Genomic DNA, 26,488 nt, shown 5'->3' on the forward strand with positions numbered 1-26,488 from the left:
TCAGCCTTCCTTCATAGTTCATGTTCTCAAGACCTTTAATCATTCTTGTTGCTCTTCTCTGGACCCTATCCAATTTCTCCACATCTTTAGCTTGATTATTAGGGGTTTTGGTGTTTAAACTCCTAGGTTCAAACCTCACTGACGGATATATTTGTCTGTATACATGTGATTTGTTGCCCAAGCAGACAATTGCCTTAGGATAGGGGGTCTGAGTTTGAGATGCCAGTGGAGCTGTCCACCAGTGCTGTGTTTATACGCTTGCCTTGGTTATTGAGCTTGGCATGGGACTTAATTTTTCCACTAGAAAAGTAATCCACACCCTGCATTCACTGTACTTGGTCTTCTCATGGCAATGCTTACCCCTGCATGGCCCTCCATTCCTTTCCCACAAGCAGATGGAGATGATTCCCTTTCCCTGATCCTGCTGTTGTGATCTCCAGATGGCCTAATGGAGAAAAACGTGCTGGTGGGTCAAATCTCCTCAATACCTCCCCTTCCAGCAGAGGCCGCGAGATGTATACCAGATGTGTAACGATGGTCCATAGTGAAGTGCACTGATTTTCCACTTTCGTCTTCCAGACCTTTCTAGTCTAGCTGCATTAATTACAAGGCGAAATGGTTCCTGGTTGTTTAGTGCCATTGTGTGATGAAGGGTGGATTCCCCTTAGGCCAGCAGTTGTGGCAAAGCTTTCCTGGTCTAATAGGAAACCCTGATGTACCCATAAAAGTTTGATCGATATAGTTACGGTACACCTCAATGATGTAGCTATGGTGACCTAACCCCCGGTGTAGACATAGGTAGCTTCACAGAAGAGTTCTTCCATCGACCTAGCTATTGTCGCTCGGAGAGCTGGAGTATTGGCAGTGATGGAAAAACTAGAGGAAGCCGTGTGTGTCCACTGTGGTGCGATCAGTGCCGTAACTGTGCCGCTGTAGTGTGGACATGACCCATCAACAGTTGGGAGTCAGTGGTGTAAGAGAGTTGAGCTCCTAGAATAAACAGGGAGTGGGAATGTGCTGGAAAAATTTCAATCCGTCCTAAATGGAATCCCTTGGGGGAAATCCAGTCCTCCTTTGGCCTTGGAAAAATAAAATTATTATGACGAACAAGCCAAACGACAATGGTTTGGTATTTTGAATTCTCCACCCAGGCCCAGCAATGACTCTGTGTTGGGGCTTTTCCTTACTGTGTAGCCTGCTGTGACATTTCAAATTGGTGCCTGTTAGGACCCTGAAGTTAGTAAAAAGAATGAAGAGAACTTAATATATGGAGATATACCTATCTCATAGAGCTGGAAGGGATCCTGAAAGGTCATTGAGTCCAGCCCCTTGCCTTCATAGCAGGGCCAAGTACTGATTTTGCCCCAGATCCCTAAGTGGCCCCTCAAGGATTGAGCTCGCAACCCTGGCTTAACAGGCCAATGCTCAAACCACTGAGCTATCCCTCTCCCTTGTGGGCTGCCTCCGATGAAGTGGGTTTTAGCTCATGAAAGCTAATGCCCAAATAAATTTGTTAGTCTCTAAGGTGCCATAAGGACTCCTTGTTCTTTTTGCTGATACAGACTAGCATGGCCACCACTCTGAAACCTGATGTTAGAGGCACCCAAACAAAACAAGGAGAGATGTCTTGCAAATCTGTCAGAATGCTGCAACGAAGGCTCCTGGGAGAGTGGAAAGTACCTGGGGAGTCAAAGACTGTCCTGCTTGAAACAGTCCCCCCTTTGAGATTGATTTCTGGGAATCATCCTATTTAATTAAGCGATTTGAACCCTGCTCCATGTAGTCTTAAGTATCTCCACCGCAGTGTTTCTCTCAGACACCCCCTCTTACCGTTTTCCTGTGTGTGTGAAAGGACTCCTGGCTCTGCTAGACTGATGAACACCAGGCTATGTTTTGCTGACGTCTCTGACTGTAGCCAGTTGCAACATTAGCCAGTTCACATTGATCCTGTACCTTCAGTATAAGGAATTTCCCTTTGGTGTCTCTCCTGTTTGTCCAAGTCTTTCCCAGTTCTCAGGCTGTTCCAGGGCTCATCCCAGACTTCTCTAACCCAGGTGAGGAGGGACTTTAGAGCCCTCCCTGCTGCGGCTCTGTGAAGATAGAAATAACAGACATACTCGGCAGTGGCCTTGCTCTGTGCCCACTGAAGAGCATGAATTCTGCTCTTTTTGGTTTAATTAGATGCAGCCCTGCTGTGTACTCTGCCCTCTTCCATCTCCCAAGGAGTGGTAGGGTCTCTAGCTGGGAGTGTTATGCCCTTCGGGAGGCTGAGTAGGGGAGTGATGTTGAAATCATCTTGTGCTTTCCTGCATTCAGCTGGTTCTTCTTTGATACAATCTGGAGTCTTCAGGGTGCTGGTCTAAACACGGAGCCACTCCACTCCGCGGTGTAACTGAGAGTGGTCTCTGGTCCCGATTGCTTGCCTTCACTACCGAACTTGTGTAGCTGTGCAAGCTAAGGTAGTCGGTGTGATCGATTCTCATGCTTCGAGGAGTGAGATATTGGCCTATGGGGGAGTCATGTCCTCTCCTGAGGCAGGAAGGTTAGGAGGTTTCAGGTTTCAGCATCTGATGAAGTGGGAAGTAGCCCATGAAAACTTATGCTCAAACAAATTTGTTAGTCTCTAAGGTGCCCCAAGTACTCCTGTTCTTTTTGCAGATACAGACTAACACGGCTGCTACTCTGAAACCTGTCAGTTTTCTTGCCTCTCTCAGAACTCTGGGTGGATTACAGCCTTGATGGGGCAATAATCTAAGCCAGGATGGCAAATCCCATGTAACAACTTGCTCACGTCCCGCCAGCAGGCGCAGCAGCTGAGAGAATGCGGTGTCTCAATTCTCTTCTTGCTGAGTGTTACATTGATTGACCTCCACTGACTGAGTGACGCTGGTACGAGAGGAAGATCAGCCTCCACCACTCTAACCTCTTCGTCAGATCCCGGAGCGAGCTGTCTAAGGGAACTATTTCTCTCTGCAGAGGCGCCGAGGGTTGGGGTGGATATTCTGTTAACCATCAACCTCAGGCAGCTCATCCTGATAGTGGCATTTCAGTCCCTGAGAAACTCCCCCGTTAGTTCCCCTATCTCGGAGCAAAGGGAGGGATAAGAAAGTTACCTACACTTCCTTCCTTGTTCCCTTACACATGCTCTTTCTTACAGTGTGTCGGAGGTGTGGTTTGGACACTCAAGCTTTGGTTTGAAGTATCTTAACTCCCTGCAACTGCAGGTTAAAATCTTAGCAGGGTCAGCTCAGACCATCTTCCTTCAGGGATGGTTAATCTGTGTGTTGGAGCAGGAGGCAACCTTAAGAACCTCACGCCTGTCTGCTAAGTGGGGCCGTTAAGGATGCCTTGTTACTCTTAAGAGCAGAGGTTTTGTCCTGGTGTCCTTGGCTGGAATTTTCCCCTCACTGTTTAGCAGTGTTGTAATGCACCATGTGGCAGCCACCCCAGAGTTGGCTGCATTTCAGAGGTGCTGAGAACCAGTTAGAACAGACCACCTCCCAGCAGATTAAAGAATGGTGTATGGGTTAACTGGTTCAGTTTAAACCTTTCCAACATTGATTGTTTTTCATGAGGCATCAGCAGTGGCTAAAATACAAAGCAGGATTCTTCTCGTCTTGCACAGCAGCAACATGCTCCTGGCTAATGAATCCCATTCATCCTCAGTCGCCTCGTTAGCTAGCTTCTGTGCTCCAGACACTAATGAGTCTCCCACCACTCTGACATCATTAGCTGATGGCCCTTCTTTGTATATGATCAGAAAACATAACTTCTCTTCTCCTTCTACACCTTATTTCTGGGCAATCTCATCAGCAAACACAAATTCAAAACCCATTCCTCTGCTGTCAGCTCACAGATCCACCTCTCTGCTCCACGCCTGCCTCCTTCTGTCCAAACTAAAATCCTGGCCTGTCTCTCTGATGTCTCCTCGCTGTGTAGCCAATCAGCTCAAGCTAAACATGGCTCAGACAGAGCTCTGAATCTCCTCCCCCCGATCCTTAACCTCCACAAAAAAACCTTCCAGCTACCTCCTTTCTCAAGTGCTGTGGACACCACCACCTGGGCCTTGCACCTTTCTCTAGGTCCTCACCTCCTGGCAATGTCTAAATCTTGCAGCTTCTTTCTGTAAACATTTCTAAGATATGGCCTTTCCCAGCTAGAACGCTTAACTAGCCTCTCGTGGTTACTGTCACTTCCTTCTCTCTGGCCTTGACAAATAGAACTGTGCTCTGCTTGGATCCATTCCAAATGCTGCTGCATGGATTGTCTTCCTAGCCTGCTGCTTTGACCATATCACCCCTCTCTTTGCACTCCTCCCCTGGCTCCCCACTGGCTCCCCCCATCTCTACTGGAGCAAGGCCTACCCTACCTATCAAGTCCCTTTCGCGGTCGAGCTGTTGGGCGGTGCTTCCTCTCAGCCTCCTCTGCCCATTGTTAAAATTTCAAATAAGCCCCTTTCTGCCTTCTCCCCTGCTGCCCCTCACACAGAGACAACCCATAACTTTGGATGCTGGGGAGCACAATATAAAGGTTTGGGAGCGGGATGTGACCGCCTGATGCGTCGTCTCTGGCCCCTTTTCCACTCCTCCGGTGCCTTCCACACCTACTGCAAGCCGGCTCCACCTTCCCTGCGTTCCCCCTCACAGCTCCTTCCCCATTTACTTCTCCCATCAGCTCCCCACTGCGGGCACGGGCCAGAGCAGGTAACTGCGGCTGCGGGCGAGGAAGAGATGGGACTCAGATAGTGATGGCAGTGATAGGCTTCAAACTTGCTTAAACATTGTAAATATATCAATGAAACGTTGTGTTCAACTGATACCTGTGTAGATTGTGGCTAGGGAAAATAAGATTCAGCATTTCATTTTAATGGTGGAAAAACACTGAATTTTATGGGTTTTTTTACTGGACAATTTTTTTTATTAATCATGGAAAACAAGGAGATCCCTGGTGGTCACGCATCTGGTGTGCTGAGACCCCCTGGCCATCCTCCAGACTAGTGTCTCCTTTTTTCCCAGTACTTGCTGCTCTGTCTGGCTATATCCATCTGTTGTCATTTAGATTATAAGCTCTTGTGGGCAGGGATCATCTCTTAGTTCTGGTACAGTCTCTAGCACCATGGTCTGTGACTGGGGCTCCAAAGTGCTGTGAGAATACAAATAAAAAATAACAATACCAATAATTATTAAGAGATTTGGGGAGATTTCTCTGAACTGTGTGTGTGTCCAAGAACCATCATAGCAGGGTAGCACCTTGAAGGATGGAAGATCTTTCTCTGGATGGGCTATCCCTCAGCAGACAGCATGATGAGGGTGTGACACTCTGTAGCTCGGAAGAACACCCTGCACCCCCATGTTCACCTTTATAACATGGTTGTGTGGTATCCAATGCAGAGTTTGTCATGTTGGTTGTCTTCGGAAGGCTCATGATGCACTGGGCATGGTTGTTATAGTGATGTTGTAGGTTGTGATTTCATGTGTGTAGTTATGAGTCTGAAAATGTGTCCTCATGGCTTATAACAAGCCCAGGCAAAACTCTCCAAGAGCAGAGAGGCAGTTCACACCTCATCAGGGCGTGTATGGGACAAACCCAGCCCAGCCTCACAGGAACGAAGAGCACTGGCCTAGGCAGCAACAAAGGATCTATTGGACTCTCGAGTGAGTCACCCCCCTCCCCTTGGTCAGTTTGGGACTGCGATGAGGTAATGCTCACCTGACTTGGGGTGGTGGGGGCAAAGCCAAGAGGGAAGAAAGAACATGATAAAAGAGAGAGACGTTTGCCAGGCTCTTCCTCTCTCTTCCACTTCCATCGACAGACACCACCACCAAGTGACTGAAGCACTGATCAAAGGGGAGAGCCTGGTTGAAGAGCAACCAGCCAGCCTGTGGTGAGAAGCCTCTAAATTTGTAAGGGCACTGAAAGTGTTAAGCTCAGCTTAGAATGCATTTTGCTTTTATTTCATTTTTACCAAATATGACTTGTTGTGCTTTGAGTTATAATCACTTAAAATCTGTCTTTCGTAGTTAATAAATCTGTTTGTTTATTCTACCTGAAGCAGTGTGTTTGGTTTGAGGTGTGTCAGGGACTCCCCTTAGGATAACAAGCCCGGTACATATCAATTTCTTTGTTAAATTGATGAACTTATATAAGCTTGCAGCCCCAGCACGCGTAACCAGACACTGCAAGATGGAGGTTCCTGGGGTTGTGTCTGGGACCGGAGATATTGGCTAGTCATTCGGTTGCACAATCCAAGCAGCGTCTGGCCAAAAGTGCTCACTCGTGTGCTAGGAGCAGCTCACATGCCAGAGGCTGTGCGTGAACAGCCCAGAAGTGGGGGTTCTCACAGCGGAGCAGGGTAAGGCTGGCTCCCAGAGTCGAGGATTGGAGTGATCTAGCAGATCACCGGTCCAGATAACACCAGGGGAACGTCACAGAGGGTTTTCACCACAGTGTTGCTTCTGACCCTGTAACAGCTCTGTTGTCAGCCGAGGCTTTGGCATCGTGAGCAAGGAGCCGGAGTTAAAGGAGTGTCTCTCTGTCAGAGAAGCGTTGGGCCTCGTGAGGACACTTCCTTGACTCTCTGGGCATCAGTTGCACTTGCAACAGTCCCTGCTCTGTTGGTTTCCATCCAGCCCCTACTCTGCTGCTGCTGAATGGGATGTCCCCTTGTCCCTATGTACGCAGGGTGGTTGATGTCTGTTGTGCTTGTGCCGGTCCCCAATGTGCCATATTCACCCTCTCCTGCCAATTTGGTGTATGCTCCTGATAGGAACATTAGGAGTTAGAGATGGAAGAGCAAGTCTGGGGCACATGGCCCAGCCAGCGTAGGAGTGTTCCTTCCAGTCTGTCTCCCACTGTGTCAGCAGCCTAGCTTTTAATATCCTTATATCTCCCACCACTTCCCTTTGGGGAGACTATTTCAGTCGAACACACTTGGCTCTCAGGGGTGCTTTTTGCTGATACTTAGTCCAAGGTGGGAGCTTCCTCATTTTCCAATCTGCTGTGTGGATTCTTAGGCAACGTTCATGTTGGCTTGGGTCTTCTGGGTAAACTAATCGGTGTTAGATGTGGCTTGATTTTCTCAGAGGTACTGGCACTTTGATGCTGTGCTGATGAAGGTGGTATAAGACCCTGGATAGAATAGAACGGCCTGGTCTGAAAATCAGCCCACTTTGATCTAGACAATATCATGAAAATATTGGTTTTAGTGTCTCCGGGGCTCAGTTTTCCCCTCTGTAAAATACGGTAAGAATCTCATGGGATTTCAGTGGGACGCTTTGTGAAACAGCCCAAGGAAGAGTGACAGGGCTGGGCCTCTGTCCCCTTCCTGTTTGATGCTCTGATGCCTGTTCACTTGCAGTGCGACGTTGCATTAGTACACGGGAGGTGGGTTGGAGGCTTGGTTCCCCTTCTGCAGCGGCTGTGACCAGCTAACACTTTGCCCAGTACACTCTTACTAGCTCTTTGATTGTTTCCCTCTAGGCACGGATGCCATTTTGAAGCTCACCACGTGGCGAAGAAATGAACTGAGGTGGAGCTCCCTTGTCCCATAATGGAGGAAGGGGCGTCCCTGCCCGTGGCTGAATGGCTCAGAGCCCTTCACCTGGACCAGTACCTGGAGAGCTTTGAGAAGAATGATCTCTGGAAGGTGTCGGACTGCAGGAACCTGACAGATGGGGCGCTGACCCAGATCGGTATCTTGCTGCCGGGCCATCGTAAGCGCATCCTCTTTGGACTCCAGAAGGCCTTCATGGAGACGCCGCCAGCCACAGAGGGGCCTGTGGTAGCAGCGAGGAGGCCAGTCCCCATGAAACGCAACATTTTCCGGGTCAGCACGGATGCCGTGACTACCCAGGCAGAGCCGGAGCTCAAAGGTGACTCGGCCACACCAGCCAGCAGGAAGTCTCCTCTTCCCACAGAGCTGGAGAACCCGGCTGGCCTCAGCCAGGTGCCCCCACCCATCCCCCCCAGACTGGGGTGTCGCCCTCCCGTCAAGTTCTCCTCAGCGTCATGTCCTGTCTCTGCTGAACTGTCCCCTGCTGTCCCCTGTCGCTCCGAACCGCCCTCCTTCACTGACTTTGCCCCTCCGCTGCCCGCTCCTCTGCCAGCCAGAGACAAGCTCTCTCTGGGGCCAGTGGTCCCTGAAGGGAAGGGGAAACCACCGCTGCCCCCTTTGCCGCTGAAACGCCACCAGCTGGAGACCAAGCCCCTCTCCCTCAAGGTGCCCCCTCTGCCAAGCCGACCGCCCTTACTGCCACCAAGGGCTTTGTCCCAGAGGACAGGCACCAGGTAAGGCGAATGGGAGAATTGGAAGGCTGGTGACTGTGGAATCGGATGCAGGCTGGGGAGGTCGAGATAGGTGCCTTCAATGAGAGCCATGTCACTTGGCTCTTCTCAGGTCTCCCGAGCTGAGCCAGGTTAGGCTGGGTCCGTGCTTGGGCGAGGGTCCTCCGAGGAAGCCCAGGGGCTGCTGGAACCATTCCTGGCCCCGTGCAGAGCTCAGGGTGCTTGTCGCCAGTCTGTTGGAGGAGCTGTGAATCCCAGCTCTGGGTCAACCAGTGCAGCCATGGGTGTGAAGTCCAGGGAGGGTCTGAGGGAAGAGCCTGAGCTATGTAGATGCGCCTGCACTTCCCAAACCCGTTTTCCTAGAGACGGTGCTTAGAGCCATCGACTCAAATCTTTGTGTGTCCCCTTGAAAATGACCGTAGTGCTAATACTGGGCATCGCGCAGCTCAGCGACCTCTTCCACCTTGTGGCACTGGCTGAGGGACGCCTGTCTGGAAGGATAGACAGGATGCTGGGCGCCCCAAAACAGACAGTGGAGGGGAGAGGGAGCTCAATCACTGGGTGTAGATAGAAAGGGGGTGTCCTGGGACAGGGCTAGGAGTGAGGCTTTCTCTCCATAACTGCAGCACGATGTCTTTGCCTAGTGGTGGTCACCGATGTCCCTACGGAGAGCCCACGGAGGCCACCAGATCAGCGTGAGTTACTGCCGGGTGTGCAGTCCTGCTGGTATTTGCCCCATCACACACCGGTTAGCTGTGGCGCTCTGAGCTGATGCTGGGGAATGTCACTGTATAGCGGGTTGCCGACTACAGAGATGAGACTTGGATCCACGGCGGACTTCTGTGTGTGTGTGCGTGTATGTGTTGAATATCACAGAAATCATTGATCTCCCTCAGGAGTGGCCCTACTCATTTTGCTGAACACTAGCAGCTAAGCAGAAATAAACCAACCACATCCAGCCAATCCGCAAAGCAAAAAAAAAATAAAAAAATGCAGGACGCCAATCAGAATGGCCAGTTACTTTTGCTCCAATCAGAATGGAGAAAAAAAAATTAAAAAGTCGAGTGGCACAGCAGTGTGGCAGCACCCCTTGGAAGCTGGGCCCAGGGTGACCGCCCCACTCGCCTGCCCGCCACTAGAGCTGGCCCTGGTTTCTCGTGTGGATGGGTGGCACTGTGTGGTGTTGACTTCGCTTCCCACGAATAGGCATTTTCTTCTCTCTCTAAATGTTATAAACTTTGTAGGTCTAGTGGTTAAAGCAGAAGACTAGGACTTCTCTGGGTTTGGTGCCCAGGTCTGCCTCTGACTCAGCTGTGGGTACCTGGGCAAGGACCACGTTTTCCAGAGGCGGCCCCAGATTTTTGTGTGCTCAGCTTTGGGGACCTAGCCCCATGCCTGTTGTTCAGAGGTCCGAGTGCCCAGCGCTGCCACAAATCAGGTCCTAGTAGGTCCCAACGTGGGCGCTCCAAATTTGAGGCCACTCTTGAAAGTTTGGGCAATAATTTTTTTGTCCAAATTCTTCACCTCTACACTGGGGATAATAATTCTTCCCCACCACCCGGAGAGAGTGCCCAGGTCTTTGCTTATTATTATGTATTTGTATCATCCTCATACTCGCAGCCTCGTCATGGCCCAGGAGCTCGTTGTGTTCGGCACTGCACAAACACAGAACAAACAGGTGGTTGCTGCTCCAGGAGACAGTCCTGGTCAGCATGACAGGCTGTGGTCTCCACACACGCAGACGTGAGGCACTAGATAAAGCTCAAAGCATGGTCATTGGTAGTGGTTTAGTAGACAGAGACATGGCCTAGTGATCTGTATACAGGACCTGGGAGGAGGGACTCTGGAGGTACAGTCTTTCTAGGAACATGTACAGCTCCTATGACAGGAATGTCTGAGGCTGTTCTGACACTGGCTCCCTCTGTAGCTTGGAGCTAGTCTCGCAACCTGCGTGCCTCAGTTTCCTCCTCTCTGCAAGGGGGATAAAGATCCTTCCCTCTCTAGCGGAGGATAATTGTGCAGTCCTTTGAACATGAACCAGCACTGAACATCGTCTTGTTATAGCAACTTTTCCCAGTTTTGTTCCTTCCTGAAAACCCCAGGAAATCTCCCTGGAAGTGGCTCACGGGGGAAGCAGAGATGCTGCAGCCATGGCTGCTGGCCATGGATAGAGTGATTGTCTCTGCCTAGCTCAGCAGTATGTGTCTGACATGATACAGCCGTACAGGTCTTGTCTGCTTTATTTGATGTAATGCTGCTCCCTAGTGCTGAATTTGTGCAACTGATGCCTAAGATCTGGGGGATGAAAACGACACAGTAGGACAGTTAATAAATGTTCTGCAAACATTTCCGGTTGATAGTTTTAAATCTTGTAGAGAATTGGAAAGTAAATGCAGAGGGGAACTGCCTGCAAAATCAAGCTGATTCTTCCAGCAAGAGGAGCTGTCTGTAGTCTCTAACCTGCCTGAGAGGTGCCCAACTTTCCCCTGTAAGGTAGCCTGAGAGAGACATTCCGTATCTATCTAGGTATCTGTATGGTCCACATCACCAGAGCATGTGAGTGCTGAACAGTCATTGCTAGATTGTACCCTCACAATACCCTGGTAAAGTACTATCCCTGTGGGGAACTGAGGCACAGGGCGGGTTAAGTGACGTGCCTGAAGTCAGTCTCTCTCTCTCTCTCACAGGCAGACAGACAGGCGTAGCATCAATTCTTTGGTAGCATTGATCCATGTTTTACTCTTACTTCTAGCTTAAACGTCAGAGAGTCCTGAAAATTTTGGACTATGGATAAGAGGGCATCATCCTGAAACCGCTGAGAAACACTGTTCTGGATCATGTTTCCTCACCGTCAGCTCGCGTCCCAATGCCTTTGTGAGATTAGCCACAAACAACGGGGAAACTGGCCACGATCCCACTGACACAAACGCACAGAGCAGCTCCCAGAGCATCGGTAGTGACAAGCATGTAGGATGTGTAAGATTGCCTCCTTCCCTGTGAAATGTCACAGTGTGTATTTACTGAGCGAGGGTCTCCAGCAGGGCCGGCTCCGGGCACCAGCTCAGCAAGCAGGTGCTTGGGCCGGCCAAGGGGAAGGGGTGGCACGTCGGGCTCTTCAGTGGCAATTCGGCTGCAGGTCCCTCGGTCCCTCTCAGAGGGAAAGACCTGCCGCCAAATTGCCACCGAGAAGAAAGCAGCGTAGTAGAGCTGCTGCCGATCGTGATCACGGCCTTTTTTTAATATTTTTTTCCGCCACTTGGGGTGGCAAAAACCCTGGAGCCGGCCCTAGTCTCCAGCCTGTATTATGCAGAGAAACTGTTTTTAAAAGTGAATATATTACTAGGAAACTAAAAAAAAAATGTTGACAACTAAAACCCCACAGAGCAGAGATTTGGGGGGAACCCCAGGGGGTTGAGAAGGAGAGGAGAAAATGATTGAGAGCCTGTCTGAGCCTTCAGGACAGCCCTGTCGTGAGCGTGGAAATGGTGCCAGTGAGCAAAGAATTAATACAAGATATGTTAATAGTTCTTATGTGCGTGGTCATTGTTTGGTTCTGTCCGTCTAGCGACCCTCACACACACCCACTTGCCTGTCTGTCACTGTAACATTGGAGCACCTGCCACATCAATAGAGATGTCCCTGGCGGACTCTGGCTCTTCTCTCTGTTCGGGGTCAAGGCTCTGGCTGGGGTTTTTTGGTTTTGTGACGAACTAGGAATGTTCTTAATGTTTTGTCTAAATACTGTGTTGGTGCCTCAGTGTCCCCTAGGCAGTTCTTAGGTATCTGGCAGAGCAAGGGCCAGTGCACCTAAATGTCTGACCCTCTGTCTCCTAGCAACTGATGGCCTGGGCCCCTCCTCTGCAAAGGTGCCAGCTGAAGGTGTTGGAGACAAAGGGATCAGGTGACCTCCTGGCCCGGGAAAGGAGCTGAGCAGAGAGGAGGGGCTGGGAGGGGTTGTTAGTCTGGAGCTGGCTGAGGTCGAGGAGTGAAGTGCAGACGTGGGGGGTCTGGCTCACTGCCCCCAGAATGGACCCGGCTGAGGGGTCTGATTTGCTGTATCTACAAGCTCTGTTTTAGACCCTGTTCCTGTCATCAAATAAACCTCTGTGTTACTGGCTGGCTAAGTCATGTCTGACTGCAAAGTGGGGGTGCAGGACCTGTGGCTTCCCCAGGACCCTGCTGGGGCGGGCTCGTTGTGGGAAGCGCACGGAGGGGCAGAGGATGCTGAATGCTCCAAGGAGAGACCCAGGAGGTGAAGACGTGTGAGCTTCTTGCCCTGAACAAGTCTGCTCCAAGGGAGAGAAGGCTCCCCAAAGTCCTGCCTGGCTTGGTGGGGAGCAGTTCCAGAGCATCGCCCGGTGACTCCGTGACAGGTTTGATTTTTTCCCTACGCTGCGTGGGTGTGTGGAGTACATGGCAGACAGACAAGGAAGGCAGGAGGACACTTAGGGCCAAGTTGTACCATCAGTTACTCACAGGCAGCTCCCCACAGAAGGTTATGGGAGATGGGTATATGCAGCTGATCGCGGAATTTGGCCTTTATGATCAAAATCAGAGCTGGCGCAGGCAGGCACTGGCAATGAGGGCCAGGGGGAGCAGCAGGTCACACTGAGGCAGAATTTCTTCCATATCTATCTTGCGGGTTCCTCTAAGTTCTTCTTCGAGTGCTTGTTCATGTCCATTCCAATCAGGTGTGTGTGCACTGTGTGCACAGCAGCCAGAAGATTTTTCCCCTAACAGCATCTGTAGAGTTGGCCTGGGTGCCCCTCTGGACTTGCATCTTCATGGCACCCAATATAGGGCCCTGCTGACCTGCCATCCCCTCGGTTCCTTCTTGCTGCCCATGACGGCTAGCTGGAACTTCCCTCGCTCTTGCTTCCGCAAGCGCCTTGAGCAATGTGCCGTTGTATTTTCTGTATAGTTAGCAGTTTTTGTCTGAAGTTAATAGTAGTAGTAGGCTAAGCTTTTGTTTTGGGGGTTCCCCCCCTGTTTCTCCCCCGCCGCCAGGGCATGCCCTGGTTGCTGGGGTTCAAACCCTGTGAAGTCTGCGGAAAGTTGATACCAAAAAGTGATACTTCTTGTTTGAAGTGCCTTGGCGAGAGTCACCAAAAGGGCAAGTGCCGCATTTCTAAAGGTCTTTGGCCGAGGATCGCTAGCAGAGACTCAGGCTTATCCTCACGGAGGCAGCCATCTGCCCGCAATCCGACCCCGGGTCAGGGGAGCCTGTGCCGAGCGCTGCCGCCTCCTCCATGCGCAGCGTACGGGCGCTGATAGCACGCGAGTCGGCTCCTAGAAAGGAGACTAAAGACTCCCGGCACCGACACGACACCGAACATAAGACTTCTGGTAGCTGCTGATCTGTATCCCCGGTGCCTTAGAAGAAAGAGAGGCAGGAGAGGGGGCACTCTCCCCTCCTAAGCCTAAGGAGACAGCAGCAGGGAGACCTCAGCCCACCCAGCCCACTTCGGGCCCGGCAGCTCCCAGGGGCTCGTTGACTCCTGCCCCACAAGGGGTCCAGTCAAGTCCAGCCTACTACCGTTCTCTGAACCGTCATGGCTGGGACATTCAACTCCCCTCCACTCCGGAGACTTTTGAGGCAGCATAGGACCTTATTCGCCTGGCGGATCTGCCTTCTCCAAGGACGGACAAGGCACCAGATTAGCCAAGCTGCCTATTCCATCGAGGGGCAAGCGGCGATGATGTCACACCGCTCCCCATCTCCGGCCACCCACGGAGGGGGAAACGCATCAGTCCCCAGAGGCTCAGCACTGCTCTTCAGCACCACCCAGTACTGCTCCTCTGTGGTTTTCCTTCTGGAGTCCGAGGTGGAGTCCTGTCATTTGGAGAGGTCCAGCAGTAGGTGACACCACGCGCCTCCTCTGGCACCATGGCCACCTCAATGGCAACCACTAACTAGTGGCCCTTTTGGATGTCCTGGGCTTACCACCAGGCCCGGAGTCTGAACCAAGTGTCGAGATTCAGCTCATTGTCGATCACGTTGGCATCTGTTGCCCTTCGCAGCAACTGGCAACGACTCCTGTGCCCCCGCCTGCCGCTTTGAGCTCTGGCGCCAACGATCCCAGCACCGGCAGCCTTGTCTCTATCGGCCCACAAGCCCCACAACCCCCTGGGCGCCAAGGGCAGTGACCAGGGCCATGGGCCGGTATTTTCGTCCTCGTCCTCCCCGAATGAGGCTGTTATGGGCACGTCAATGGCCACAGCCTTGGAGGAGAGTAGGGACCTGCCACAGTTGTGGCGCAGGGCGACCCAGAACCTGGGGATCCAGGCAGAGGCGGTGGTAGAGGATGTGGATCCCATGGGGACATCCTCGCCCCCTCTGAACTCTCGCGTATTGCACTGCCACTTATTAAAACTATAAGTGAAATCACAAAAACATGGCGGCAGACCCTGGCCTCCTGGCCCCCCACAGCAAGGAGGAATGAAAGATACTGTTTTGTCCCCTCCAAGAGGTACGAGTACTTGTACGTTCACCCTCCACCCGACTCCCTGGTGGTGGATGCTGTGAACCAAAGGGAGCACCAGGCGCTCCAGGGACCCTCTCCTAAAAACCGGGAGGCCAAAAAGCTTGACTTAGTCATGAGGAAAGTCTACTCCACTGGTGGTTTGCAGCTCCGGATGGCAAACCAACAGGCCATCATTAGCAGATACTCCTTTAACTCCTGTGGAGCGATGGCCAAGTTTGCCTAGCTGCTGCCGCCAGACTCCTGTTCTGAATTTAAGGCCTTGGCGGAGGAAGGCAAACTGATCTCTAGTGCCGCCTTGCAAGCGGCTCTTGATGGCGCAGATGCGGCCGCCCGTACCATGCCTACGGGCGTGGCCATGAGGAGGTCCTCTTGGCTCCAGGTCTCTGGACTGCCTCACAAAGTCCAACAGACCATCCAGGACCTACCCTGTGGAGGTCAGGCATTGTTTTCTGAAAAGACGGACAGAAGACTGCACAGTTTAAAAGACTCGAAGGCTGCCCTCAAGTCCCTGGGTATGCACACCCCTGGCAGGCATTGCAGGCATTTCAGGCTGCAACCTTCTCTGCGGTTTTACCAGCAAAATGGACAAAACCGTTCCCGGAGGAGGAACAGGAGTGGCAGGAAGAGGCTGCACTTCTGGCCAGACGAAGCCTTCTGCGGGCCAGAAACAGGCCTTTTGAAGATGTGCACGAGCACAGCTGGCCACAGACAGGCTGATGAGCGAGCCCAAGGAGCCAGTGGAGCATGGGGGTCAGCCTGGTGGTTGTTTAGTCAGGCCAGGGGGTTCGGTGGGGAGGAACAGGCTGTAGGGCAGAGCTGTAGAACTCTTGTTTCTGGGCGCTGAGCACCAAGGACAAACGAGCTCTCTGGGGGTCCATTTTGAACCTGACCCATCTCACACTGGGGCAGTGGAAGCTGGACCAGGGCACCATGCAATCGACACACGTCTTCCTCTCAGTGTAGCGCATTTTGCTTTTAGAAACAGACACAGGAGCTGGCACCTGCGGCATTGTTTGTACAAATAGTGTCAAACTCCATGATACGCATTCTCCGGGTTACACCGACCCTTGCATCCTGAACAACTTCACAAACCAGGGACCTGGGCGCTTTCTGAAATGCAGCCAGCTCTGGGGAGGAGGGTGGCGGCTGATTGGCTCATAGCACCATGGCTGGGGAGAGAGAAATTTTAGCCAAGGATCAGTGGTAACCTAGCAGTATTTTAATGGGGAGGATCGGGGTTCCAAAAATATCCCTCTTAGCAGCAATAAACTCTGTGATTCATCAGGATTCTCTTAATTGAAACAAAAACACTTTCTTATCCTCATAACTAAAGAGGGAGGGAACCCGAGGGAGGGAATCCACCCGGGCCAACAAGCTTATCAAGGTACTTGTTGAGGGGACAATGTATCATGTGTTCCTGAAAAGAGACTCTGCACACGTGGCTGGCGTAGTGCAGGGCTCAGTATGTGTGGGCGACTCGCAGGGTTGCAGGAATCATCCACCTTCCAAAATAATTCCAAGAACCAGCTTGTTGCTTGTTGCAACTTGGTCCATGCCAACGTGAAGCCGTGTGCAGGGGGAACTTGGAGCCCCGTGGTTCTAGCACAGAGGTGGGCAAACTACGGCCCATGGGCCACATGCGGCCCATGGGACCCTCCTGCCCGGCCCCTAAGCTCCTGCCCCGGGAGGCTAGCCCCGGCCCTTCCCCTGCAGTTCCTCCGCAGCCTCAGCTTGCTCCACCACCAGTACAATGCTCTGGGCGACGGGGGTTGCGAACTCCTATGGCAGTGCAGCTGCAGAGCCCAGCCTGACCCGGTCTCTGTGCTGTGCGGTGGCGTGGCTGGCTCCACAATGGCAGCAACATGATGATGAAGAGCCCAGTCCTGCAAGGTGCTGAGGCCCTGCTGAAGTCCGTGGCCGTTGAGGTGATCGGCCTCTCTCAAGATGAGGCCCCAGGACAGCTTTAACAGTGAGGCAGAGCTTTTTCTCTGAGGCGCTTCGCAAACATCAATTAATCCTCCTCACGCCCCGGGAGGCAGGTAAGCCCTCTCTGTCTGTTTTGGGGACTGGTTCCCCCCCTTTTTTTGCATTTGCAAATAGCATGTGTACGTGTGATATTGAATGCACACGGGCACTGAGACAGAACTGGCCATAGCTGGGACGTCGAGGGGCTCATTCCTCATTCCAGCGACTACACGTGCTTCCAAAACTGATGTAATACAGCAGTGACCGAGCCCCTGGGTACATCTCCAAGTAAGGGGAGGGTCGAGAAGTCTCTGGGCCCTGATCGTCCTGCAGGGGCTGAGTGCATTCTGGTGATCTGGGTGTTACTTTCTCCTAATACGGCTACCCGTCTGATACTTATTTCCTATTGTAGCCAGCGATATTCATGTGAATCTCATGCTCCGAACCATCATCCCAGCCCTGTGCCCCAAACACACAGAGACAGAGGGCTCAAGTCTCTTCTGCTGTTGGACCGAGCTTGACCCTTTTTTTGCAGAGGTGTAAATGACGGCCCAGGGTAGCAAGGGAGTGGAGAGTCACACCCCCCAGTAGGTGGTGCTGTTCCCTTGAGGTCACTCAGCAGGTGATGGCCCAGAATGGTGGTGTGCAGCTGGAGGGTCCATCTTTTGGAGGAGAGGTGGAATCGAAGAGCGGGCCCACGCGTGGTTATTAAAGATCCTGTGAAACACTGAACGGCAGCAAGGAACTCCATCCTAGCGTCCTGAAAAAATCCCTAATCGGATAGCTACATTCTGCCTACATCGGTTCCCCCTGTGGCTGCGATGGACAAGGTATTCTTCACTTCCTGTCCTGAACCATTTGTATTGGGCCTGCGTGGTGCTAAATAAAGGGTATGAAAATTCCACCCGGCCCCTCATCCGTAGGACACGTTCTCTGGAGGGTGAGGGACCCAAATGATTGAATTCTGCAGAATTGAAGGTTTCGTTTACGACCAGAAAGGAAGTTTCGACCCCTCAGGCTCGTGGGGACAGCGAAAGAATGATCCGAATGGGAACAGATGCGCTCTTGTCCTTCAGCACCTGCAGGCAAACCGCTCCGCTGCCTCAGCTGCTGTTCATAGGTGTCCCAAGCTCTGAATGTAACCAAGCAGCCTCTCCTGCTGCTTATCACCCTCAGCAGTGAAAAGTAGCAGGAATCATGCCGGTTTTATAGCCTCCCAGGCAGGGCGTGAAGACAACCCCTGCCCTTTGATTATCCACAAGAAGCGAATCTGTGGGATATGGTTACTCCATTAATCAGAACCTCTGGATTTCCCAGTGCCCCCTGTATCTTGCCCTTCAGCTTGACCTGGGACTGGCTGTGTTTGTGTGTCATTGTACAGTGTTGAAGAAATAAATACCAATAAGATAGATGGCCCTTTAAATTCAGGCTGGCGGGGGCTAGTAATCTAAATCTTGGTCTGTTGTGCTTCTTGGCAGCCATGGTAACCTCCCTTTATACTGTGGTTGGTGGTAAGCAGCCAGCAGTGCAACAGTGCAAGGTCTGGGAGGTGTCACTTTTTGGGGGTGAGAGGAGGAAGTATTAGACCTAGTGAATTCTGGGTGGCGTTTTTTTTTTTTTTCTTGCTTTGGTGGGCCTGCTCTTTCAGGAAGTATTGTGCAGCTCAGAGAGAAGATCAGCCCGGAGAAAGAGAGCGAGGCCGTGGGGGGTGTGTGCGCGCCGGAGGACTTTCTGGACAGCCAGTGCCTTGTGTGAAGTTTGCAGAGGGAGTGTGAGTGGGGGCAGGTTTCTTGCAGACTCTCCAGCTGGAAGTATAAAAGCGCATTGTGTTGTGTTTTCCCGGCTGTAACCCAGAGACAGGGATGAGAATCTCACCGCAGCCTTCCCAGGTGAGGACTCGGGTTTGAATTTTGGATGATGAAATGCAGGGTTTGTAAAATTAGCAGCTGAGAGACTGTCTGGTGGGGGTGGGGGAGGTGCATTCTGCATTTCAACAAGCTTTCTTTCCATTTCCTTATCCACATAGTAGTTTTTCTCTCTCTCTCTCTCTCTCACTTTCTTTTCATCTTTCTGCCAGTGGGTTGTTTTGCTGATCCTATCTACAGCTATTTTAAATCCTTAGTGGCTGAATAATTGCACAAGAGTTATGGAAAAGTATCTGTGGAACCATTAATCTATCTAAGAATCTACTAACAGCCACTCTGGGTCAGACCAGTGATCCATCTAGCCCAGTATCCTGTCTGTGACGGTGGCCGGTGCTAGATGCTTCAGAGGGAATGAACAGAACAGGGTGATTTTCGAGTGATCCATCCCCTGTCGTCCACTCCTGTCTTCTGGCATCCAGAGGTTTAGGGATACGCAGAGCCTGGGGTTGCGTCCCTGACCGTCATAGCTAATAGCCATTGATGGACCAATCCTCTGTGAATTTATCTAATTCCATTTTGAACCCATTTATGCTTTTGGTGATGATACTACATTCTACTTATCTACTACAATGTACTGGTTAGAATTTGCCCCCAACAACGTCACTTTGAAGCAACTGGTGACTATGAGAGACAGGAGACTGGGCTAGATGGACCACTGGGCTGATCGCGTAATGCTGCGTTCCGGTATTGCTGCCTCCTGGGGAAATGATAGATTACTGATTGCTTTTAGGTTGCTCTGATATCAGGCACGTTCATTGCTCGTTGTGTGTCCTTGTGTGTCCGTGGTGTCCTTGCTTATGGCTGGGGACAGAAAGAGCGGAATTGCTAGGCAGGACACTTCTGGGTATGACTTACCATCCTGTAAAGGAATTGGGTAACTTCAAAGGTTCCCATCTGTGGAAAGGAATTAATTAAATTCCACAAGTCATTGGTTTCCATGTGTCTCGCCGCCCAAATCACTTTAGATAGCAACAGGGCCTGGTTCTGAGCTGCCATTCAGATCTGTCACTGGCCGAAGAGAACCTCGGCGGGGGACCGGCATTACCCATCCCATTGCTCTGGGCTTCCTTTGCCTCAGAGATGTTTGGTTGGAGGGGAGGGATAGCTCAGTGGTTTGAGCATTGGCCTGCTAAACCCAGGGTTATGAGCTCAATCCTAGAGGGGGCCATTTGGGGATTGGTCCTGCTTTGAGCCAGGGGTTGGACTAGATGATCTCTTAAGGTCCATTCCAACCCTAATGATCTATGATTCTATGACCCCAAAGTGGCTTAGACTTACTGAGGTCTGGGGATGAAGCCCAAGTACCAAAGCCAAAGCATGAGGGCCTCAGCCCTTAGTGGCAGGGCTCAGGTTACAGGCCCCTTGCCTGGGGCTGAAGCCCTTGCACTTCAGCTTTGGCCCCTGGGTCCAGAGCATGGGGCTCAGGCTTTGGCCCTTCTGGGGTCATGTAGTAACTTTTGTTGTCAGAAGGGGTCATGGTCCAGTGAAGTTTGAGAACCTGTTTTAAGAACATCCGCAGTGTTTCTGGGTTCTTTCCAAGCCGCCCGGTCAATCTTCTCATGCCATTATCTTCTCTCCTAACCCCGAGGGAGGCCTGGGGCTGTAAGAAGAGGGTTAACAGGATTCTTGCTCTGAGCAGGGAGGCAGATGTGCGAGAACAAAGGGAGCCCTGTTCGAGGCTGCAGAGCCAGCCAGGCCATGTCTGGGGCCTTTCTGCGCTGGTGCTCTCTCTGCTGCGTTGCCATCGTGGTGTGCTGTTTTCCTGTCCTTGGCTCGATCTGCTTCTTGTGACCTCTGCTGGAGGTGAGCTGACCTGTAACATCCTCGGTGGTTTCATCTGGTGGCAAAAGGGGAAGAGGACAAGCATCTGTTCTCCAGGAATTTGCTCCGTCCAGTTACCAATGGCTCCAGCTGCCGGTACTGGCTGGTAACATGTGCCAGTGGCGATGGCCGCGCCTGGGCGCTGCGATCGTGGGTGCTTTGGAAATGCACGATGTCAAAGGGCCAGACCTCCAGCCTGTGCCGAGGGCAGTACGCTGGGCGGCTCTGTGTCTGCTCTTACCTTGGGGCCCCGCTGCCACCTCTGCAGGGAGCCCCAAGGAGCTGTGCTCTGCCTCCCTGACTGGGTGCATTCCTCTACACTTCCCCATGCCCAGTTCCCCCACACCACAGGGGCTGTGTCTGTCTCCAACAGGCTAAATGTGCATTCCATAGTCAAACTGAATGTGAGAAGGCAGCCAGCAGCTACTTCCCTTTATCAGCCCCATCCTGAGCACAGGACCCTGTGTGTCTCGCCAGAACCAGCCCGGGTCTTGGCAGAGGACAAGTTTTCAGTCCTCCCGGCGACAGCGATGGGCTGCCTAGACTTGTCCCTATCAGGGTGTGACTGAGCAGCAGGAAGCCAGCTTGTCCTGGATTTGTGTCTGATGATCGATAGAGGAATTTTAATGGTAGCGTGGACAGTAGGGTGACCAGACAGCAAATGTGAAAAATTGGGATGAGTATGGGGGGTAATAGGAGCCTATATAAGAAAAAGACCCAAAATTCGGGACTGTCATTAAAAAATCGGGACATCTGGTCACCCTAGTGGACAGACCCATGTTTTTTACAAATGCAGTACCCCAGCTGTGGAGTAACAGCCCAGTCCAGTGGTGGGTCTGGGCCCTGGGCCGGATTCTGGTCTCACACCAGTGGAAAATGGGAGTGGGTGAGATCAGAGTCAGGCCCATTATGTGTTTAGAGCAAGAACTCCTGGGACCTATTCCCAGCTGTATCACAGACTGACTGTGACCTCAGGCCAGTCACTTAACCTTTTGTTGCTCTCTTTCCCCCATCTGTAAAATGGGCTTGCTGTTACCTCGCCTTAGTATAGTAACTCCTCCCTTAACACTGTCCTGGTTAACATTGTTTTGTTGTTACCTTGCTGATCAATTAGAGAACATGCTCGTTTCAAGTTGTGCAATGCTCCCTTATCACATTGTTTGGCAGCCGCTGCTTTGTTCACTGCTTGCAGGAAGAGCAGCCCGTTGGAGGTAGCTGGTGGGCTTGGAACCAGGGTGGGCCTGCAGCCCCCCATCAGCTCCCCGCTCCCCTAAGTTCCCAATGCAGCAGTAGCCCAGCAGGCTGGCAATTGTCGGACTGTTTAGCTGTCCCTCCCCACACTGTGGCGTGCTGCTCCTGCTCTCTGCCTTGGAGCTGCTCCTGGGAGCAGGGCCAGCTCCAGGCACCAGCCCAGCAAGCAGGTGATCGGGGCGACCAGCGGAGAGGGGCGGCACGTCCGGCTCTTCAGCGGCGGGTCCCTCACTCCCTCTTGGAGCGAAGGGCCCGCCGCCAAATTGCTGCCCAAGACTGAAACGGCGGCGGTAGAGCGACCGCCGAAGTCCCGCAGATCGCGATTGCAACCTTTTTTTCTTTCTGCTGCTTGGGACGGCAAAAACGCTGGAGCTGGCCCTGCCTGGGAGTGTGGTGACCAGACGTGCTGATAAAATTGGGACTGTCCCGATATTTAGGTGTTTGTCCTGCGCCTCGACCAATCTTTGGTCGGGATGCAATTTGTCCCAAAAGTTCACTCCGCCAGCAGCTCTGAGTTGTTTTTTGCTATGCTGGCAGCACTCGGCCTTTTTTTTTTTTTTGGCTGGTGGACAACAACAGCCCCCTTACTCCTCCCCCGTGTCGCAATATTTCCTTCCTCTTATCTGGTCACCCTATCTGGGAGCATCCTGCTTGCTGTGCGGGGGGTGGGGGGCACGAAGAGGAGTGCTAATGTTAGGGTGTTCCGCTCCTGCCCCCTGATCCTGTATCCAGTGGTCCCCAATGCGGTGCCCGCGGGCACCATGGTGCCCTCTGGGGCATTTATGTGCTCCTGCCTATTGCTCAGGAGGGGAAAGAAGCTGCAGCCCTGTGGTTTCCGGGGACAGAAAAATCCAGGGCTATGGGCGCTGGTGCTCTCTGTCCCCAGCAGATGCGGGGCTGCTGCTGCTTCCGGCCCCGTGCCTACCAGGGACAGAGAACTTGAGCGCCGGTGCTCTCTGTCCCCCGCAGGTGCAGGGCTGTGGCTTAGCCAGAGAGAAGCTGCGGCCCTGTGCCTGCCAGGGACAGAGAACTCCAGGTCTGCGGGTGCCGGTGCTCTCTGGGGCCGCGGCTTCTCTCCGACTTCAAGAAGAGAAGCCGCTGTCCCGCGCCTGCTGGGCACAGAGATCTCCAGGGCTGTAGCCGCTGGTATTCTCTGTCCCCGGTAGGTGCGGGGCCTGCCTAGTGCCCAGCAGGGGAAAGATGTCAGGGCTCCCCGTCTGCTGGGGACAGAGTACTCCGGGGTTGCAGGCTGCGCAGCTTCTCTCAGGCTTCTTGATGCACTGCCCAGAACTGCTGCCAAAAAACAAAACAAACAAAAAAACGCTCCCCCTCTGCAGAATAGACCGAATGCTGCCCTGTAGCATGTGCTGACACAGGCACCTGCTTGCTCCATTGGTGTCTGGACCCGGCCCTGTATGTGAGTATTCTTCCTGCACTGATATGGCTGTTTTCTTGTGCTTTGCAATTTATTATTTTTTTAACATTTTGCTCCAAAATAAGCGGCTCAAATAAGAGACAGCATACGTATTATTTCAACCCCGAGTGGGAAGAATATTAAATATGATGTTTTTCATATTATTTAATGTATAAATACAAAATAAGCCTTGAAAAATTGTTGGCGCCTGCTACACTCTTCTGAAAACATGAATGTGCTACTGGCCACCAAAAGGTTGAGGACCACTGCTGTACCCCATCTCCACAGAGCAGTGTGGGGACACGACAGGGCTCAGGACGGAGGGAGCTTGCTGGCGGCAACTGCTGTCTCAACTAGCTGATCTACTTAAAAAGGCAATGTACGTAGAGTGGGGTCAGGGTACTTAAAGGGATAATGCCCAGCTATCACACACACTGTATCTGTCTCTGTCCTCTCTCTCTCTCTCTCTCTCTCTCTCTCTCTCTCTCTCTCTCACACACACACACACACACACACACACACACAGAGTGTGTCCCTGTCTCTCTGCTATGCTGTGTCTCCTCCCTCCATTCGTGCTGCCTTGTCGCGTGTGAGGCTACATTAACAACAGCGTGTTAACCCTTGAGGGCTCAGCCGAGTGCTAGTTCATCATTTAGCAGTAAGGCATTCCCTGGGAAACATCCCACCCTCTGACTCCACCACCTCAACCAAGCGATGTACCAGTATAAATTGTTTGTTTAAAACGTATACTCTGTGTGTGTGTGTGTGTGTATATATATATATAATATAGTCTTTTGTCTGGCAATTTTTTTTCCCTGGAACCTAACCCCCCCATTTACATTAATTCTTATGGGGAAATTGGATTCACTTAACATCGTTTTGCTTAAAGCAGCATTTTTCAGGAACAGAACAACAACGTTAAGTGAGAAGTTACTGTGGAGTTACCGTGTAGCGCCTTTGCGGTTAGGACTGAATTAATATCTCGGGAGGCAGGGGGTTGTTACACACTTTGTACAGCTGGGGAAGCAGAGAGGAGAGGACTTGCCCAAGCTTGTGGAAGTGCTGCAGACAGGACATAGGGTTCTCAGCCCACTGCAGACAGTATCTTTCTAATGTTTCTAATGGGAGGGAGAAGGTGGTTGTAGGAGACTTAATAAATCTGATGTCTGTGAAGTGCCTTGGAAGGAAGCTGCTGTGGAAATGCAAAGGGGCATTTATTATTAATAGGCTGTGGGCAGGGGCTGAGTTCCCATAGGGCGGTTGCATTAGGCGCTGCCTTATTGTGTGTCTCTGGTCTCCTAGGGCTACACACAGGGGCAGTGAGTTGTATGGGCCCCTGGTGCCTGGGGTCCAGCAATATTCAGGGCCCTGGGGGCCTGGCTCCCCCAGTGTTTAGGGCCGAGTCTCTCCCTCTGCCCTGCCTGCTGCCCCCACGTGCCTCCTACGAGTGTCCCTGGGCAGCAGGTGGCTGCCCCCCACTGCTCCACGCTGCACTCCCTTGCCGGTCGCTGCTGGCTCGGAGCGGCGCCAGCAGCAGGCTGACTGCTGCGCCTGTGGAGGGAGGAGGCGAGGAGGCGCAGTGGCATGGCAGGTGACTCCAAGGGACCTCCTGAGCAGCAGCCTGGGGCTTGGGTGAGTGTCATGCCAAGGGGAAGGGGGAGAAGACAAGAGTCCCTCCCATGACATGCATCTGAGGAAGTGGGTATTCACCCATGAAAGCTCATGCTCCAAAACGTCTGTTAGTCTATAAGGTGCCACAGGATTCTTTGCTGCTTTTACAGATCCAGACTAACACGGGTACCCCTCTGATACTTGCCTCCCATGGAGTTCACTGCTGCCAGTGGGGAGAAGGCTGTGGGGAGTTCTCCTCTCTGCCCAGCCCCGGGGCAGCCTGCCTGCTGCACCCCAAAGTTTGAACTCCTCATCCCCGGCCCAGCTCCATCCCAGACCCCGCACCCTCAACCAGAGCCCTCACCCCCCAACCCTCTACCTCAGCCCTGAGCCCCTTCCTGCACCAAGAACCCCTCAGCCCTGACCCCATTCTTTGCGTAGGAGTTGGCATTTCTCTCCTTTGTTCTTTATATGTGGTCCTTAGGGGTGCATTGCTGTGGGTGCTAGACTGTCTGACTTGCAGGCCTTGTCTGCACTGGGTTATTTTACATCAACATAGCTGCATTTGTGCAGGCCCCTAGTGTAGACAATCCATGCCCAGTTAACCATGACTTGTGCTGGCGCAGTTTATCTCCGTGTGAAACTCCAGTGTGGACAAGCCCTTAGTAAGATGAAAACTGCACTTTATCTAAAATAGTTCTATAAAAACAAACCCTTAAGACCCACAGAAAAATGTGTGAAAGGAGTCACTACTACAAAAGTTCGAGAACCACAGCGTTAGGGGATAGCAAGCAGGGCAACTGCCTGGGGCCCCACACCACATGCCGGACCACTCTTAGCACCACCTCCCTTCCATTGGTTCGCTTTGCAGAGCGGTAAAGCAGTAAGTCAATAAGAATCACTTATAAGAATCACAGTAAGAATCACTGAAGATGTCTGGCTCCTGCTAACACAGAGCAGGGACTGCAGCTCATCAGCTGCAGCCTGCGGGGCAATGAAGTCTGGGGAGTGAGCCACATGGACTTCCTCTCAAGGGACCACAGAGCAGAGAAAAAGTATTTGCAATCACCAGTGCAGGCCTAGAAAGCATGGGTATTGTCAGAGATGTGACTGTAGCAACTGCCCCTTCCTACCTCGGTTCCCTCTAAGCCCCCTGACTCACATCTGCAGAGGCACAACTGAGTGGCCAGTCCCCTTCGCTCTGCAGAGCCGACAGAGACACGAGAAAGCAAACGAGATTCTGTTCTCCCTGGATCGGCAGCAGTGAAATCCCAAACACGGGATGTCTATTCCTGGTTGTGAGGCATGAGACAGGAATTACCCAGCTTGAGAGCCCAGGAGGCAGGATTCTGTGACCCTGACAAGCCGGAAAACACATCTTCTCATGTGTAAACAGAGTGGATTTCTAGGGGCAGCACTGAGAGAGACCATCACCACATAGCTGCCCTTGTACGCAGCCTCGCCAAATCATCATGAACATTTACAAGCCTGGACACAAGATCTACTGGCCCATCCTCACCACGAGGGTGAAAAAAAACAGCTGGGTATGAGAGGTTCACGGTACAGGAGGGGGCTCAGGGATGGGGCAGCAGGTTGGGGTATTGGGGGATGAGGGCTCTGGCTGCGGGTGAAGGCTCTGAGATGGGGCTGGGGGTGAGGGGTTTGGGGTGTGGGGGTGAGGGCTGTGGGGTGGTGCCAGGGATGGGGGGTTCACAGTGCAGGAGGGAGCTCAG

General features: G+C 52.3%; 1 protein-coding gene across 8 annotated transcripts in view; it reads left to right on the forward strand.

Moving 5' to 3' along the window:
- ARAP1 (ArfGAP with RhoGAP domain, ankyrin repeat and PH domain 1) overlaps positions 1 to 26,488 on the forward strand; it is a 195,015-nt gene that overhangs the window by 44,628 nt on the left and 123,899 nt on the right. For 7 of the 8 annotated variants that reach the window (XM_030556485.1, XM_030556495.1, XM_030556476.1 and 4 more), the window contains one exon: positions 7,480 to 8,286. In XM_030556485.1, the coding sequence (XP_030412345.1) occupies positions 7,550 to 8,286 (737 nt within the window). In that variant the 5' untranslated portion in view covers positions 7,480 to 7,549. Of the gene's footprint in view, positions 1 to 7,479; positions 8,287 to 18,231; positions 18,623 to 20,297; positions 20,462 to 26,488 lie in introns of those variants that run through there. The other variant, XM_030556532.1, reaches the window with a different exon arrangement.

This window comes from Gopherus evgoodei, chromosome 1 (genome assembly GCF_007399415.2).
Source record: "Gopherus evgoodei ecotype Sinaloan lineage chromosome 1, rGopEvg1_v1.p, whole genome shotgun sequence".
In the NCBI taxonomy this organism is placed as follows: Eukaryota; Metazoa; Chordata; order Testudines; family Testudinidae; genus Gopherus; species Gopherus evgoodei.